The sequence below is a fragment of the Phalacrocorax carbo genome, chromosome 16, assembly GCF_963921805.1.
Source record: "Phalacrocorax carbo chromosome 16, bPhaCar2.1, whole genome shotgun sequence".
Lineage (NCBI taxonomy): Eukaryota > Metazoa > Chordata > Aves > Suliformes > Phalacrocoracidae > Phalacrocorax > Phalacrocorax carbo.
Genome location: NC_087528.1, coordinates 14,315,983 through 14,334,059, shown reverse-complemented (window position 1 = coordinate 14,334,059; position 18,077 = coordinate 14,315,983). Strand labels below are relative to the sequence as shown.

The 18,077-nt window shown below is 51.9% G+C and overlaps 1 protein-coding gene across 2 annotated transcripts in view; it reads right to left on the bottom strand.

Annotated features, from left to right (window-relative positions):
* GAS7 (growth arrest specific 7) overlaps positions 1-18,077 on the bottom strand; it is a 110,337-nt gene that overhangs the window by 28,720 nt on the left and 63,540 nt on the right. For both annotated transcript variants that reach the window (XM_064467498.1, XM_064467499.1), the window contains exons 4-7: positions 16,944-17,029; positions 13,345-13,398; positions 4,803-4,892; positions 2,255-2,370 (exon numbers count right to left, since the gene is read on the bottom strand). In XM_064467498.1, the coding sequence (XP_064323568.1) occupies positions 2,255-2,370; positions 4,803-4,892; positions 13,345-13,398; positions 16,944-17,029 (346 nt within the window). The remainder of the gene's footprint in view (positions 1-2,254; positions 2,371-4,802; positions 4,893-13,344; positions 13,399-16,943; positions 17,030-18,077) is intronic.

Here is an 18,077-nt window from a genome sequence, read left to right as displayed (position 1 = left end):
TGAGTAACCTCTCCAGCTCAACCCTGTCCTCCTCCTTTTCCACACAGAGCAATCCTGAATCATTTGTTCTAAACAGACAAAAAAGATATCTTTTTATAACTCCCATCTAGATTCTCTTCACACTCAATTCCAAACCTTCTTTGTTTCCAGCACACAGTGAATCTTTTCTGTCTTTTCTTCTGTAACATGGCTACTTCTTCCTCTACTGAGGGCAAGAACATGCCTCTTCCCAGTGTCAGAACTGCTCCCTCCTTGCTCTCTCTCATTTCACACCAACTCTCCCTCCCTCTTGCACAACACTTTCTTTTGTTTCTGTCAAATTTCATCATATGTTACTTTTTTGGAGCCGTTTTCCTCCTCTTTTCCTTGGCCACAGCTATCACAACTCTGCCTGCCTTCTCATCTTCTAGCCTAGCAAGACTGCTTCTCAATTGTATTCTTCCTTTGCCAGCTGATTCCTTCTTCTACCTTCATCTTCTGGTCACACTTTGTCATGGATCACAGAGGCAAATGCTTCTCAGACCACCTTACGTCGAAGGCATTAGGAACCACACGTGGATGCTGGGCACCCTGCACCTGTATCGGACTGCCTTATTGCCTGTGCTAATCTCTGCATTTCAGTGCTGCTGCCATTTGCCTGATACTGAAAAAAAGACAAGAGGAAGAAAGAAAACAAACCACAAATGAAAGCAACTATCTGCAAGTTCTGCCCAACCGAACTGCCCCCAAATGCCAGCACAGGTGCCTGTTTGTTGCCCGGTTCATTGCCTCCCCACTGTTGGCTGACATGGCACAGCCACGCTGTGCCCGCAGCAGCAGAGCAGGAAGGCAGTGCCAGCTCAGCAGCAAGCAGCAACACAGACGCAGTAACAGAGGACAGCACCTCCTTCAGCTGCTGCAGTTGTCTCCAGGAGCAGATACCCATCAGCATGTTCTGCCCTGCTCCCGGGAGTAAATGCTGCTTGTTCCCTACAGGCTGTTCTCAAGTTTTGAGGGTCATCCTCAAGGTGATTTACACTGGCTTGGACACTTGACAAGTAATTTCAAGTAGTAAATACATTACTTATGAGTAACAATGTCACATCATCTCCTGTACATGATTGAACTGAGCATCTATCGACTGCCTGTTTGGCGATCAGTGCACTTCCCATGTCAGCAGAGCAACAGACCATTAATAGCATTCTGGCATTTTCCAGTAACGATGTCTGCCTTCATGACTTGGGGTTCACTCTAAATATCTGTACGTGTAATTTAGCTCCACAACCAGCTTAAGCTGCAAGCGATGCCTCTTTACATCTTCCCCTGGGAAACTGTGCCTATGCTCCATGTCAACAAACTGCTTCTCTGTTTTTCAGGCAAAATATTTCCTTTCTAATTATCATCTCTGATCTGTTTTTTCCATATCCACATTTTTCCCTTGCATCTGGAGCCTAAAACCCTCTTAGTTCCCTCTATCTGAATAGACAGCTTGTGTGCAATACGACTGAGACGGGCACAGGAGGAGAGACGAGTGAGTGCTGGGGAAGGCTGGAGCATGTGAGTGGATGTTAAAGAAATAGTAAATGTTCTTTAAGAATTGGTAGCATATTGTCCTGGTTTCAGCTGGGATAGAGTTAAATTTCTTTGTAGTAGCTAGTATGGGGCTGTGTTTTGGAATATTGCTGCAAACAGCGGTGATAATGTGGAGACGTTTTAGTTGTTGCTAAGTAGCGCTTACACTGGTCAAGGCCTTTTTCAGCTCCCCGTGCTCTGCACAAGAAGCTGGGAGGGGGCACAGCCGGGACAGCTGACCCAAAGTGACCCACGGGATATCCCGTACCATACGACGCCACGCTCAGGATATAAAGCTGGGGAAGAAGGAGGAAGGAGGGACGTTTGGAGTGATGCGTTTCCCTTCCCAAGTCACCGTTAGGCGTGATGGAGCCCGGCTCTCCTGGGGATGGCTGAGCGCCTGCCTGCCCGTGGGAAGGAGTGAATGAATTCCTTGTTTTGCTTTGCTTCCGCGTGCAACTTTTGCTTTTACTATTAAACTGTCTTTATCTCAACCCTCACTTTTACTCTTCCAATTCTCTCCCCCGTCCCACCAGGGGGGAGTGAGCGAGCGGCTGCGTGGGGCTTGGTTGCTGACTGGGGCTAAACCACAACACATATCTTTTACACAGTTTATGCTACGTCATTAATGTACTGAAGGAATATCTAAGTCAGGAAAAAAAAATGCCATAAACAGTTAATTTGATAGCAAAGTGCTAATTACCTTTCTCGAATGAACTCTGCCATTTCTTTCTGCATTTGTTTCCCTTTAAGTTGCTTTTGAAGAAGAATTTCAAATCCAGACACTGTATTGTTCCCTTGTGAATCCTTCTTGTCAGCCTGGAAAGAAAAAGGAAGTTAAAGAAAAAGATTTGGGTATTGAAACCACCGGCACACAGTTTCCAGCAGCAGCTGCCCAAGCCATCCAAGCAACAGGCTGCGACGGTGTTCCAGGTGCCCTCCTTTGATAACAGCTGATGGTCACAGCACCTCAGCCCCTCTCAGAGGAATAGCCCAACACTTTTTCTTTCCCCCTACTCTTACTCCTTTTTTTTAATTCAAAAAAAAAAAAAAAAAAAGAGAAGTGTTACAGTTATCTTTAGCTAGCATAAAGCTATGTTGGGGCCTATGCAGCAGTCTTGCCTCCCCTCTGCCCACGGCCTTTCACACCCGATAACGCCCCTGGGCTGGCTCGGGCCAGCTCAGCCCTGCAAAGAGAGCCAGGGATGCTGAGGCCAGTACAAGGCAATGCTTGGGGCAGAGGGGAGGACACTGCTGCTCCTTCCAGGGGTAACGTAGCCCTAAGTGACCTTTAACAGACTGTAACAGTTCAACCCTGATTTGCGCTTAGAAAAATGCAGCCAGTCTGCACAGATCTGCTGTGAAGCAGGGTCAACCAGCAACTTGCTCAATAGATTCCTGACATACTCCCACCTTTCACTGTCTCCTACTTAGCCCTTTTCACCTCTTGCTTCACTGACTTCAGGGTTGCTATGAGGACCAACAGTCTTCTCTCTGCTGTCTCTTTTCTCCCTCTCCTCTCTCTCCTTTCCCTTGTTTCAGAATTTCATTTCTGACCCTCTTACAACAAACAGGCCCGGAGAACACTTCCCTAAGGACTGTAGGTTTTGCTCCAATACCCTCGGTACTGCCTAGTTGCCCAGAGGGAAATGCCACATCAGTCAAAGCAGGAGACTGGTAGGACACCATGCCAGGCACCAGGCAGCTGGGCACTACCAGCCCGGGACAACAGGAGGAGTGGAGTTGATCAAAGAAGGAGGGGAGTCATGGGCAGACCAAGGCTGAACAAGAGAGAAGTCCTGGGTGAGGACCTATGGGAGGATAAAAGTTTGCAGAAGAAAGGCGGCTTTAAGTGGAGTTATGGCCTCAAGCTGCATCAGGGGAGGCTTAGACTGGAGATTAGGAAAAATGTCTTCACTGAGAGAGTGGTCAGGCCCTGGCACAGGCTGCCCAGAGAGGTGGGGGAGTCACCGTCCCTGGGGGGGGTCAAGCAATGTGTAGATGTGGCACCTCAGGACATGGCTTAGGAGGCCTGGGGGTGTTGGGCTGGTGGTTGGACTTGATGATCCGAGAGGTCTTTTCCAACCTTAATGATTCTACGATTCTATGATTCACTGACAGCGAGATATGACTGAACCCAAGGAACCAAGCAGTGGCCAAGCATAAATGGAAAGAACCATTTCAGTACGAAGCAGGGCAGCAACTTCTGTAAGACATGCAAAAAATAATCCTATACACCATTTGTGATTTACTGCTTGTTGGGATCAGAAGGCTGGAAGAAACTGAAAAAACTTTGATGGTTTGGTAACGTGACCATTTGCAAGTATGGCAAGTTACTGCCATAGTCCTCACGCCAACGCTGAGCACGCATGAGGGGAAGGGCTGCTGTGCCTCCAGGAGCTACACTTTTTCATAAGTGAAACTTTTTTTTTTTTTAAATGGAAACACTTCAATAACTGGTAACTGAAAAACATGTGAAATTCATAAAGTCTTCATGGCTGAGGCTGTATTTCTCTCCCCCAAAAAAACAGTTTTCCAGTGGAAGATTTTTTTCGATCAGGTCCACACTCAAAGGACTACTGTATCATTTTAATCTGATTCAGGATCCTGAAAGCGGAGCTAAGCGTGAGAGGGCACACACAGGATCAGCCACTGGAGACTTCCTGTGCTGAAGGCTGCACTAAAACTACTCAGTTTAAGAGCTGCTAATAGGCCTGTCCTTCGCAAACCTCATCCTTTAAAAAAAGGCATCTATCATCCATCCTCCAGAACATCCCGTGGGAGTGAGTTTTACAATTTAACACAACGTTTTTAACTAACTGCTTGGTTTAAATGTGATACCCCCAGCTTCCTTGTGCATCCCTAGCTCTCATGCTCTGGGAAACACTGAAATAATATACCCTTTCAGCCCCCTGTCCCCGCTACCCCTCCTCCTGCGGTACAGCTCTTTATGGCTGAGGTATTTTGAGATGTGTAGTTTGTCCTACATCCTCCGGGTTTCCTGACCAAAGCTGTCTCCTGACAGCTGACCATGCCTTTCTGGACTCTCTTCTGGTCATCACCCACATCTGAGACTGGTTACATGGTCTCCACCTGACCTTCACTGGCACCCTCAGTCTCCCTGGTGCTGCCCTAATGCACTGCATTTCAGCCCAAATTCTTCTTTACCTTGTACCACATATCAAGCTGTTTGTTCCATTTTTCAGAAGCTCAGGAGCTGCAATATGCCATGTGGCTGGCTGCCTACTTACCCAGAAATAATCACAGTAGCTCCACTCTGAAGGTTTTAGCAACTGCTGCTCTGGCATTATGTCAGGGTGGGGGAAAGTCACACAGTTTATCTGTAAATTAGAAAAGGCAAAAGAGAGTTAGAAGGTACTGAAATTTAGCTGTTGATGAGAAATATGCAAATGAAAGGTTATATACATGTGCTTCCAATCAGAAAATCTACAGTGAATGCACGTCAGTGAAGAAAAATTGGTTGTTGCATGGAAACAGCCGCTCAGTATTCCCAGAAAGCTCCTCCGAGCAGGCAGGAGTGTTGGCTCAGAGGAAAATAAAACTACCCATTTCACATGAGGAAAATCTGCTTGACTTGGAAAGCGCCATACAGGGAGTCCTCCTAGATCCGTAACCAACTGCCGTAACAATCCTGACATGAAACACCCTGAGCATGCCCTGAACGCTAGAATACCACGAGCAGCAGAGAGCACTGAAGGCACTATCCGTGTATCTCATCAGAAAATCCAGGCTATGCTAGTCTGTTACAGGATTACGAAAAAAGATTATTTTTCCAGCGTGCAGCCCTTCCATCTATCCCAGAGACCCTGCAAAAAGGAACAGGGGCTCTCTAAAGTCAGCTGGCCTTCAGTGTGCGAAAGGCACAGCAATTTGTGAGACAGGACTCATCACACAGTCATTAAACAAAGGCATAAAAAAGTACAAGTGCTCGTTAAGTTATCGCAGTATGGCCTGATAAGAGCACACTGGAAGTGAAGAGCGGGACAGCTACAGCAGAACGTGCTGCAGAATGACGCTGGGCACAGATGAGCCCTTGAGGGAAAGCATCAGCGAGAGTCAGAGCTTGCTGCTGGTACGTAACACTCTCCTAAAATTTCTGCTGGGCAGGTACACCAAAAGCAGTCCCTCTTGTCACCCCCAGATTCGCTGGACACTAAGAGTACTTGTGTATTAATCAAGGAACCAACAGAAGTTGGGGATGGAGGAATCACAAATGTAACTGTGGGTTTTTTGGATTGGTTAACGTTCACAGGAAAGCCAGCACCAAAGCCGTGGGTAGGGCTAACACAGCTGCACGGGCAGAATAAAAGGTATTGCTTACACGCAGTGAATCTGCCTTCAGGCTATTCAGAGAGGATCAAAGAGGACACGGCAACATGCTGAGAAGTGCTGACACTACGCAAACCACCGTGCCAGGGCGACGCAGAGAAAGCCTTTAGCTGATACGACACTATTCCTGCAAGCCCACATCAGCTCTGCTGCTGTCTGCCCATGCTGAAGTTCCGGTGGCTGCCCTGTAGGTAATGCAAGAGCTTTCTCCACCCTGCTTCTTCACAAAAATCACCCTGTCCATGCTTGCCAAGTTCATTTCAAAGCAGGCTGAGGACCCTGTACCTACAGTGTCTTTGGCTGTCACCTGGGCTAGATCCTTAACCATGTGCCTAACTTCCAGCTTCTTTCCAGCTCCCGCTGGGCTTCAATCTGATCTGCAGGAGGCCGGAGACCAGAGGTCTCGCTTCACCGCCACTTTGCAGGCAGCAGCTCCGCTCCGGTGAGCCTGTGTCTCCAGCCAGACGTGCCCGAGTAGCCCCACTCAGCTGGGCTTGCCCGTGCTGCAGCGATGGGCCCGTGTTATCCCAGGCTGACCTCTGTCACCACCACAGCCTCCAGCACAAAGCCCCCATGAGGGGCACTTCACTGAGGACACCTTCTGTCTGCTAAAGTTTTCCTCTCCTGCCTCTTCCCTGTCAGCTCATTATCTCGGGACAGCACCGCAAGCCCACCTTGCTCTGTTTATTTGATTAGGTAGGCTGGGTTACCTTCCCTTCTCCATTCAGCGATCACCAGATCTAAAAGCCTGCAAGCAGGTCCCATCCTCCGCTGGAAGCAGCCCAGCCACAGCGGAGGAGCTAGCACCTCTCCTCTGGGTGCAGCCAGCACAGCAGCGGCGTGCAGAGCTGCTCGCCGGCACTGCAAAGCTCTGGTGCAAGGGGCTGCCAGTGTACACTGGCTCAGCCCCCCATTAGGAGTCCCCTCTCACCCCACCAGGAAGCTTCACAACTGATCCATCTAAACGTCTTAAAAATACCGGCTAGAAACCTTAAGCCAACTTGCTACTTTCAGGCAGCATCCAGCAAGCACCGACCCGAACCAGCACTGGACCGGCGCACAAGGGCAGAGGGAGAAGAGGCTCCACTTCGCTTCACACATCACCAAATCCCACGCCGCTGCTGATCACGGGCTTCGCTGGCACCTGGGCACACCTCTGAGCTGTCACAGCCACACGCTATTTCTCAAATAACACAATAGATTGTAGTTTTGCCTTAAAAAATTGAAATGGCTGCAGAACACATGCACGATCGCCCTGCCACGTATCGCAGCAGGCTGACTGCTTCCCCTGAGCGAGTGACGCCGCAGCTCACCCTCCCTGAGCAGGGGAGACAGGGGGAGCAACAAATTGTCAGCAATGACAATGTTACAGGTAACCAGGTGAAGGTACGGGGTGCCAAGACAAGGTTAAACAGTTTTGGCTTTGAGGATTTCTGGCTTTGAAGCTGCATTTCAACACTCACTGAATGAAAACTTGGGTGACAGCCACAGGTCGCTTGGACGCCAGCCGTTCCAGCCCCTGCAGATCTTCCAGCACCTCCAGCATCTCCAGCCTGGCAGCCCACACAAAACACTGCCCAGTGCACGGCTGCTGCGTGCGCTTACACAGCATACCTCGTGGGCATCCAGCACAGGGTGCCGCCTCTTGAGAGCAGACTGCCAAGCTACAGGAACTCGGGAATTAGCTCCAGTTAAAAATAGCTAGCAGCAGAAGGTAGAAGAGGTAAAGAGACTGCATGGAAGTCTTAGGGACACTGGAAACGATCACATCTCCACATCAGGAGCACCAACACTGCAGTGGTGAAAGGAGAAGCTGTTCTGGGTTTCTACCCATCCTTTTACTGGTGGTCTTGCAGAGGATGTCTAGGAGTAGGGTTTTGCATTGCCCAAGACAACTTATTTCAACTGAGAAAAGACCAAATGCTTCCCATGAAGACAGCAGTGTTTTCAAGGCACAATACTGTCACACTGGATAATGAGAAGTGGGGGAAATAGGCATTTTCCAGCTTTCACCAGAAGACGGAGCGTCATCGCGCTATGCACCCAGACATGGAGCTGACGAGCAACAGGGAGCGCATGCTGTGGCACACAAGTTGCTCCTGCAGCTCAAAAATCTGCAAAGGGAAACTGCAAGGGAAATTTGTATTCCCTGCTAAAAGCGGCACCTGTTTCATAAAAACTAAGCCTTTGTCAGTTGGAAGCTGCTTATTAGCTTTAAGACTCTCTGTTACATCACTAAGGTCCTGAAGACGTACTCCTGGAGCCACTGGAAACGCCCACGCTCGGATGGGTGAAGGCGTCCCAGTGTGATGGACCCACCATGCCACGTCCACGCATACAGCAGAAACACTGATACACACGTCAACAGGTGATGAGCGTAGGGTCAGTTCATGTGTTTCTCAAAGAGTACCATCACACTCAAAGTTTTATGTATAAATCAAACATTCTTCACTTCTCAGAAGCTCATACTTAGTTGTCTAGAGACGATGCTGAATTGTCTGGAAAAAGGCATGAGGCCACTGGGGTCTAGTATCACGTTTAAAAGGAAATTGGTGTCAGAATTAAAAAACTAAAATGCAGAAACTTTTGCAATCTTAAAAAAAAAACCTATTACTTGTGTGGTAAACAGAACTTAACAGAACTTACAGTTTTCTTCAAAAAATTGTAGAGGGGGCATAAAAATTTTCAAAACTCCAGAAATATTACTAAAAATTATACATGACTGCATAGGAAATCCTGTGACTCTTCCTCTCCTTTCATCACCACAGATTTCTTATACTTAAAGAAGAGCTCTCAGATCTGTATTTCCAAACATTTCTAAAACCTTTCAGGTTTCCCAGCAGGGAGGGTAACACTGGGCTGGCACTGAGCAGGACATGGCTGCATGCCAGTAGTGGAGTGACCACATCCTGCTCCCCCCACAACCCTCTCCCTGAAATGCCCCTTTTCTTGTTTCTAAAATCAAAGATAGCAAAAAAAAAAAAAAAAAAAGAAAAAAAGAAAAAAAAGCTCTCTGATTCACCAGCTTAGTCCCACTGACGAGCTTTTTGACTGATGCTGAAGACAGCCAAAGCATCTCGCAATGACATTGTGATGTTTAACAGCACTAAATAGCTCTATCGGTCCCACAGGCAGCGATGGCCCCCTCCCCGCGCGAGGGACCACCGCTCCCACTAACTGCATCCCTGGCAGCCGGTCAGGCCGTGTGCGAGGCCCAAATTCAAGCACAGGATAGACCACCGCAGCGCTCATCTCCTTGCACAACGCTGACTAGCCAGCAAGGCCCCAACAAGAGCATGCAGAAGCTGACTATTACAGCTGTAACTGCCAGTAAGAAACAAAACAAATTAAAATACATATCACAGCTAATGATGGGAGCCACAGCACTTTAAGAGAAAACAAGGCGTTATGACCTGCTTTGCACTCGCACAGGCTCCACTGGGACAGCCAAGGGGATAATCAGCCTCACCATGACATTAAGTCCTCACCCAGCCTCTTCACCAATAGAAATAATGGCTGTTGTCAGCCTCCAAGAAAGCAACGCTAATGACAAGACACCAGCAAGGTGTGCTCCTCCAAGCATAAGCTAAACAATGCCGGAGGAGAACAGCCTGTCCTTCCAGCTGCTGCTGGACACAAGCGTGAGGCACCATAAAGCCTGCGTGAGGGAGCCATGGATCGCCGAGGCTAGGAGAAGGTATGCAGTCTGAGAGACACGCTGTGAAAACCACGGTGACAACAAAGCTCGGGGGAGAGGGAGAGAAGAAAATCAGACAAGCAGCAAATATTGATGCATTTCTCTTGACAAGCCTGCTGTGCACCAAACTCAATAAACAGATTAAAATACCTTTGCCTGTATAATGATCATGAGCAAAAGCTGTTACACTCTGAGCAGCTAAATACTCTGACTAATATTGCATGAGTACATCGCAGTGGTACATCAGCAGTGATGACAAAATGAGCTGTTTACGCTGTAGGTGACTCTCGATTACGTCTGAGATGCAAAAGGATGGCAGAGGAGTCCCAGGGAGGCAGGTGAGTGCAGAGGATTTGCACAACGGCAGCGTGCACCAGAGCAAGACGCTTGGTGAGGTTGGACATGCACGTTCATTTCATGGATTTCAAAGTCCTCTGGAGGCTTTGAAGTTGGTACCAGCACTCACCAGTAAGTGAGGCATTGCCAAGCAACATGAATAAAACAAGAATAATTAGATCAAGGCTTAGATAATCAACTACATGTTTATTACATAAGACACTATATAAGTAAATGAGCAGACAGTGGGTGAGCTTACTGTGCCGTGCTGAAGTGATTCAAGTGGGGCAACATCCTTGCTCATTTCTTCAACTTAAAAAATGCAGATTATTTTTTCCACTTTCTGCACATTCACAGCACCTTGAACACAGCACAGCTGTGTCAGACCACCTAACTTCAGCATCTGCTTTACAATTCCAGCTGAGACCCAAAAAGTGCAATGGCCAACTCCACTAGACTGATGAGTTCACCTGCCAAGTGAGACCTTTTGGGCAAGTCAGTCAAATGCCAAGGCTGGAGGAGATCTCAGAAGAGCCTAGGCACAGACAAAACCTCAGGCAGTTTTAACTCTACCCAGACAGGGAAGTGCAAAAATGCCTAAACGGTGCCTAGGTAGCTTCAGCATCATGAGTTTGCACGTGGTTTTAGCACTGGCAGGGTGATGCTGCAGCTATAGTCTGACAGAAGGGGAGAACAGACAACTGAAGTCCTGCGGTCTACCTGTAGAGTCTGCAGTCTACCTGTAGAGAGGTCCAGAGATGATTCGGTCGGTGCCTGCCAAAGCAGGGGACTTCTGTCGGTGTCCGCCATGCAGTCAGCCCCAGGGCAGGCAGGAGAGCAGTGCTGAATGCGCAGCCTTGTACTGTGCTCACCACATTGCGTCAGACACAGAGCACAGCAGCAGAAAATACCACGTTACAGCACGAAGGCTGCCCCTCTTCCCGTCCGCAGCACGTGCTTGTTCGTGCGTCCAACATACGCAATACAAACCATAGCATTTTCCAAGTCATGTGGTATCTTGACAAGTCACTAGAGCATTCTTCAGAAGGAAACCCACACTCATAAATACCATACTATCAGATTTCTTGCTCTTCAAGTGAGATATAGCTGTGTTCCGAGTCGATATGCCCCTGTACCTTCTCCATTTAACTCTCCCTCACCTGTGGTAAAGGAGTTCCACAGGAACTCACGGCCAGAGAGACAGCTCTTCAGGAAACAGACAGCAAACCACCCAGCCTAAAACTAATGACTCACTGCAAAATCAAAGCAGACCGCAGACCTGCACTGCTGCTTCCTACATGAGCATCAGCAACTTACGCGAGCAGCAGGTTCATAGCAGCCTCTGACAGAACCCAGCAGGGGTTTCCCTTCCAAAGAAAACAGACAACAGAGTGTTGGTAACATTAATTTACCGAAGAGAAAACACCGCCCTCTTCTTCCTGTTGGGCGTATATATAGATGAGAAATACTCCAGCTCCCACCTGACGTCAGGATTTCCAGAAGCTGTGCTCCTGAATGGCTACTGGGATGTAGAGGAGGCAGATGTGTTCCTAGGAAGATGGGAACTTTGTTCCCCCACCCCTCCGCTGAAAGCGGTGAGACAGAGACAGCCAGGCTGCAGCCACTGGTCGCGCTGGACATCACCTGTCAGGTTGCCACAGTTTGGGTATCACAGGATTTCAGTCCGGGGGGAGGTTTGCTGGACTGAGCGCCCCGAAGTCAATCACAAAATTCCCCTCTGCAAGAAGAGGTTCAGCCTGAGCACTGCTACGGACAAAGCAGAACCATCTGACAGCAAGCTCAGGATGTGCCCTGCAGCTGTTAACCACAGCATCCCAGCGTCAGCTTGAGTGGCGCTGAATAAGTATGACCTCCTCGGAGATGGGGGAAAATTTACATTGCTTTACAGTTATGCTCCGTATGAGAATGTTGTTTTTCACAATCCTTCCCGATGCAGGCAATGGCTTGGAGCAAACAGCTCTTAAAATTAGCTTGTTTTTGTCTGTCTGATGCACTGTACTTGAAAGCTTCGGACTTTCAGAAACGCACGCCCAGTGACCCTGACATAACACACAACACTCAGCGCTTTGCAGATGCTACCAGATGGCACATGGGCCAGCAAACGTGACAGCGAAAACCACGCTCAGCAAGCGGCTGGGCCCTCACCCCTGTCAGCAGCGAGCACCTCAGAAACACCAGCGCTGCCGCTCTTGTGCTGCGCCCCGCAGCCCAGTGCAGCCTGCTGGGAACGCGCCTAGTCCCTCTGGGCACGACGTTCACCTGTGGCTCCCTGGCCCGGGTGGGCAGGGGGCTGCGTTGGGGGGCTCAGACGCGTTTCCCGCCCCAGCCGTGGCGGCCCTGCAGCTGATGCCCCGGGACACTGCAGATCTGCCCCAACCAACACAGTTACACTTACTCCATGACATGTCACTCTCTCAATACACTAATTAACAATAACAACACATTTTTTTCATTCATAATGACTGATTTTGATAAATTGCTTTTTTTTTCCCCGAGAAAACTGTACCTCCGTGGAATCAACTGACCTGCGCTGCAGTCGGAGACACCTGTACGTGCTCCTTTCGAACCCTCGCCCCCACCACCAGAACCAGGGAACCGTGCCCACCGACAGGCCGCACGTGATGATGTAGACAACCACCTCCTCCCCACAGAAACAGTTAACAGTGATGCATAACGTTAAATTATTCCTTTTGTTCTTGTGGACTTTATACGCTCCCGGTGCCTGCAGCTGTAAGCGTGCTTATTGCCTCTCCTTTATCACTGCAATTCATTTATCTGTTTACTTATTTTCTCCGTTATTTCAATAAACCTTTCTATTCCCAACCACTTCCATTAATCTATTTTGGTTTCCTTCCTGTTTTTAAACATCTGTCCCGCCCCGAAGAGTCCCAAAGTGCAAACTGTGTCCCAGATGAGGTCACCAGCCATACAAAAGATATTAATGTCTGTAAACATGATACCGAGAGCATCATGATTGAGTCAGCTCTATTTAATCACTAATATTAAAAGCAAATATAAGATTAACTTCACACCGAAACCTGAAACCTTTGCCTATCGTTCCCAGCAGAGATCTTCACTTGGACGCTCCAGCACAGAGAAATATCTTCTGACACCTCTTTGAGAAAAAACCACTTAGACTCTGCCCTGGCCGGGGGGTGACCGGCGCCTCAGTCTGTACGCGCCCAACCTCCCCCTGCTCCTCCAAACGCGGAGCTGTGGGGGGCGGTTCCCACCCGAGGTCTCCCCCGGAGCCCCGGCTCGCAGGCAGCACCCCCGGAGCACGCGCGTGCCCTGCCTGGGGCTGCGCCCGGCCCCGCCAGCAGAGCCGCCGGCCCCCGGCCCGGGGTGCCCAGCCCGGAGCCCCCCCCCGCCGCCCCCGCCGGACTCACCGTCAGGCTGCTCTCCTTGCCTTGCCGCCGCGGCGCCGCCGGGGACCCCGGGGTCTGTGGAGACAAACGGGGCGCATCGTCACGGCCGCTCTCGGAGCCCAGCATGGCGGGGGCGGGCCGCGCGGCCGGGCGCTAGGCGGACCCCATGGCCCCGCGGCTCGGCTCGGCTCGGCTCGGCTCGGCTCGGCTCGGCTCGGCTCGGCCCGGCTCGGCTCGGCTCGGCACGGCTCGGCTCGGCTCGGCTCGGCTCGGCTCGGCTCGGCACGGCTCGGCTCGGCACGGCTCGGCTCGGCACCGCTCGGCTCGGCACGGCTCGGCTCGCCACGGCTCGGCTCGCCTCGGCTCGGCTCGGCTCGGCTCGGCTCGGCTCGGCACGGCACCGCTCGGCTCGGCTCGGCACGGCACGGCACGGCTCGGCTCGGCTCGGCTCGGCTCGGCACGGCTCGGCTCGGCACGGCACGGCACGGCTCGGCTCGGCTCGGCCCGGCCCGGCCCGGCTCGGCTCGGCCCGGCTCGGCCCGGCCCGGCTCGGCTCGGCCCGGCTCGGCTCGGCCCGGCACGCCTCGGCTCGGCTCGGCACGCCTCGGCTCGGCCCGGCTCGGCTCGGCCCGGCCCGGCCCGGCTCGGCACGCCTCGGCTCGGCTCGGCACGCCTCGGCTCGGCCCGGCTCGGCTCGGCTCGGCCCGGCCCGGCTCGGCTCGGCCCGGCTCGGCTCGGCCCGGCTCGGCGCGCCTCAGCCCGGCCCGGCCCGGCTCGGCACGCCTCGGCTCGGCCCGGCTCGGCCCGGCCCGGCTCGGCTCGGCTCGGCTCGGCCCGGCCCGGCTCGGCCCGGCCCGGCTCGGCTCGGCCCGGCTCGGCGCGCCTCAGCACGGAACGCCTCAGCCCGGCTCGGCGCGGGAGCAGGAGGCGGCGCCGCCGCCCGTCAGGGCCGCCCCCCCCGCCGCCGCCGCCAGCCCCGCGGCCAATGGCGGGCCGGGCCGGGCCGGGCCGGGCTCAGGGCCCGCTGCAGCGCCTGCTCCGAGCCGGGCGAGGCGGGCCCGGCCGCGCCGCCTGCGGCCGAGCCCCGGGGCGGTTCCGGCCCCGCGCTCCGCCTCTCGCCGCCGCCGCGAGGTGCGGGGCGCCGAGCGCTGGGCTGTGCGGGGTCCGCAGCCCCGCGTCCCCCAGCCCCGGCACCGCGCCCCAGCCGCCGCGCGGGGCGAGGGGGGCACGGCCCGGCCGCGCAGCGCCCGCAGGAGCCGCCCCGCGTCCGCTGGGGCCGCGGCAGGAGCGGCGGCGCGCCCAGGGCCCGCAGGCGCCGGCCGGGCAGCGGCGGCCCCCCCCGGGGCGCCCGTGGCAAGCCGGGCCCGCGGCGGGTAGCTGCTTTCTAGGAAGCCGTGGCCGAGGCCTGGCCCCGTGCCCAGCACAGTACAGCCCCACGTTGTTCTCAGTTGTGGCTTTTCCCCCTTGACCTCTTTCCAAGAAACGTGGCTGAGTTTGCCTGAGGGACCCTGCCAGCGTTTGTTTGCACCGTGGCAGCTGCCCAGGTCTAAGAAAGCCTCCTGGAGAACGCCTGCAAGCTGCTCTGCAGCAGGAGCCAGCCTGGCAGTCAGGGCAAAGCAGCTTGGGATGGCCCGAGACAGGCAGGTAGGACAGGGACCGGCCAAAGTGTACCAGAGCTTGAGGGTGTGGAGAACAGCTCCTTGCAACCAACAGCTTATTTTCAGGTATTTTCCTTCCTAAGGACGCTTCTGCAAAAGCAGCCACAGCTCCTGGGAAGAGCAAGCTCCCAAGCGGGCGTGGACACAAGCTGCTTTTAGAATTAATGGCACCAGCAGGTAGTTTTAGATTCAAAAAGTAGTTACAGGTTCAAAGCAGGAATGGAGCCAGGACTTCAATTTGGAAAACCCTGTAATAAAGAAGCGATGGAAAGAAAGTATCACAGAGGCTGTGGAAGTGAATGAGAAAAGCCATGAAAGGGATTTTTGTCAGCCTGATGGTTGAGTCAGCTGAGCAAACCAGTGTCTGGCCGTGGACCCCCCCATGCATCTCAGGTGTGAGATCGACCAAAAAGGCAGCTAAAAGCTTGAGTCAGACTCGGCACCGTAAAAATGGAAAGTGGCAAATGTTGTACAGAGGAAGTTCTGGGGCAGTCAGTTAATCTGACCTGTGTGCCAAGCCAACGGCAAGAACACTGTGAATCAGGTACCTTGAGAAATTAAATTTGTTGCACAAGGATTAGTGTAGGGTTTTTCAAAGGAAGTCACAGCCTGCAAGTTTATTCGGGTTCTGTGAAGGACTTGCAGCAGTTGTGTGGACAGGGAGTCTGGCAACGCACTGCATCAGCTCCTAAAACGCTTGTGACCTAGTTTGGGTGCCTACATGCTCTGCCTCCAGCCTGTGCAAACGGCTCGGAGAAGCAGCAGCACAGGACAGTTCAGTGCAAGACGTTTGATGTAGATGTGGAAGGAACAGGGAGTCCAGAGCACTGGACTGTGTCACGGGAGATGCCAGGGACCCACTGGTGGGCAAGCAACACCAGAAATGCTGACGTAGCTGAAACAGCACACATGGGGGCAAGGCTGAGGGCTACTACCTAGGAGGCAGTGGGAGAGAAAGTGGGCTGAGGCAAGGAGGGGCAGTTGGCGGACAGCACAAAATTTAGATCAAGAAATAGGGGACATCAGAGGGATGCTGAGAGCGACAGGCAACCCAGGTCAGCGCAGGAGCAGCACACGAACCAAACATGCATTCCACTGAGTAATTAAGTAGTTGCACTGCAGAAGAACCTACCAGTTAATAGAGAAGTGAAACAGAGAACTCGGGTCTGGTACCGCCAGGGGAAAAACGCCGGCTGGCAGGGAAGCACAACCCGACGGGAGTGCAACCCACCCGCCATCCAACTGTCGCTGTTTTGGCAGGCAGCGAAGAGGTTCATGGGGGAGCTGGAAGAGGCCCTGTGCTGCATCTGCAGCGCAGCAGGGAAGGCTCCCAGGGACATGAAGGGGTGCAACAAGAAGTGCCGGGATATTTATTGAAAATATGGGTAAACAGGCGGGGGAGAATGGCTGTCCATGAGTCAGTGTCTTGAACCCTACCCCGGGGATGATGAGATGGGTGAGGCACGGGCTATGGAAGGCACAGAGGAGGGCCTGTGAAAAGACATGCAGGAATGGATGAAGTAATTGAGAAAAAAGCTTTGGACAAATTCTTTGTGAATACTGTCTTTGGGAGGGAAGGCTGGAACTGCAAGAAAATACAATGAGATACAGACATGGGCAGATGTGCAAGTCTAGAGAGAGGACTGTGCTGGAGACAGGCCCAGGCTTCAGGCTGGAGTGGCAGGAAAATTTGTAGGCTTGTTAATAGGGACTGAAGTGGCCTGGTGGATTTTTCAGAAAGGAGCGATAGGGCAAAAAAATCCAAAGTATTTTGGCATTTTACACTGTTTTACCAGCTGGACACAAAGACTAACTATTCTAGATGCAACAAATCTGTCTGATCTGACAGTTTCTAAAAGAAAAGGCCTCTTGATCTCCTGCTCTGGGCAGATGCCTAAACTGCTTCCGTTGAGACCCATTTATTCGTGGGTACTGCTGTCTGGCTTTTTCCCCATAACTTACCTGGGGGTCCCCACTGGCTTTTCGGAGGCTCATGTGACCAGAGTCGAGCTGGTGTACTGGGGTCCCAGAGACATGGTAGCCATTCACTGTAAGAACAGACGGGGAGTTAGCAGGCTTGCTGCCAGTAGCAAATTAATAATTGCACATTTTAAAAACTAATAATGTAATTAAATACACAGACACAAATCACGGTGCCTTTTTTGAGTCACCAGTGTTCACTGCCTCCAGCCTAAGAAGCTACGGGTGCTTTCCCCATCCCAACAGGCTGGCAACGTGATGTGCTAGCTCCAACCCAGAAACACCCTGGGACCAGACCCTACAGAAGCTCAGCCCATGGGCCCGCTGCAGCTCAGGATCCTGCAGCAGGCTCTTATCAGAAGTTACGACAGGAGTTACTGAGCTAGAAAGAGCTAACAAAAAGAGACCCCCAAACTCAAAACAGTTCCCCTAGCACTGTTTGGGGAAAATGATGTGCTTGAAGAAGTAGGGCATGTAAAAAGCACAGGTTTAATGGAGATGGGCTTTTCATGTCAAGAAAGCAAGCCTTGTAAGATGTTTGTGGTTCATGTATACAGTTGTAGAGTGCTTTATTTTTTAAATATTCTGAGCAAAGAATAATGGTCAAAGTAGGGTTAAAACAAGATACACAACTACATCACAAATCCTATGGTCACAACAAAATGTGCACTCTTCATGCATACTTCCCACTCAGCTCTGCCGATAGAGGGGCATCAGTTCGAAAAAATTCTGTGAAAAACATCCTCTAGACTGCATTATTTACAGTCAGCTGGCAGCAATGGCCTTTATATGTAACACTTTTTATTCTAGAGTAATTTTTGCTTTGTCTTTCTGCAGTACCCGAAGCTTTTCAGGACAGTTATGCAGCTGATTCTCTGTTACTTGATTCCCTGCACCTTCAAGTCAGGACAGAGGTGAAGCAGTCAACCCTGTAGCTACCACTTGCTAAAATGCTTCATTGTGCACATGTGCTCTGCGTGGAAAAGCTGTAGCCAGCCCACATCCCTCTGAAGCTTTTTGCGTCCCCTGCCCCCGCAGAAAGCAGGACTGGGAAAGGCAGCCCGTCCTTCCCTGACGTGCTGGGCCACCATCTGCCTCTGTGCTCTGAGGAAGGAG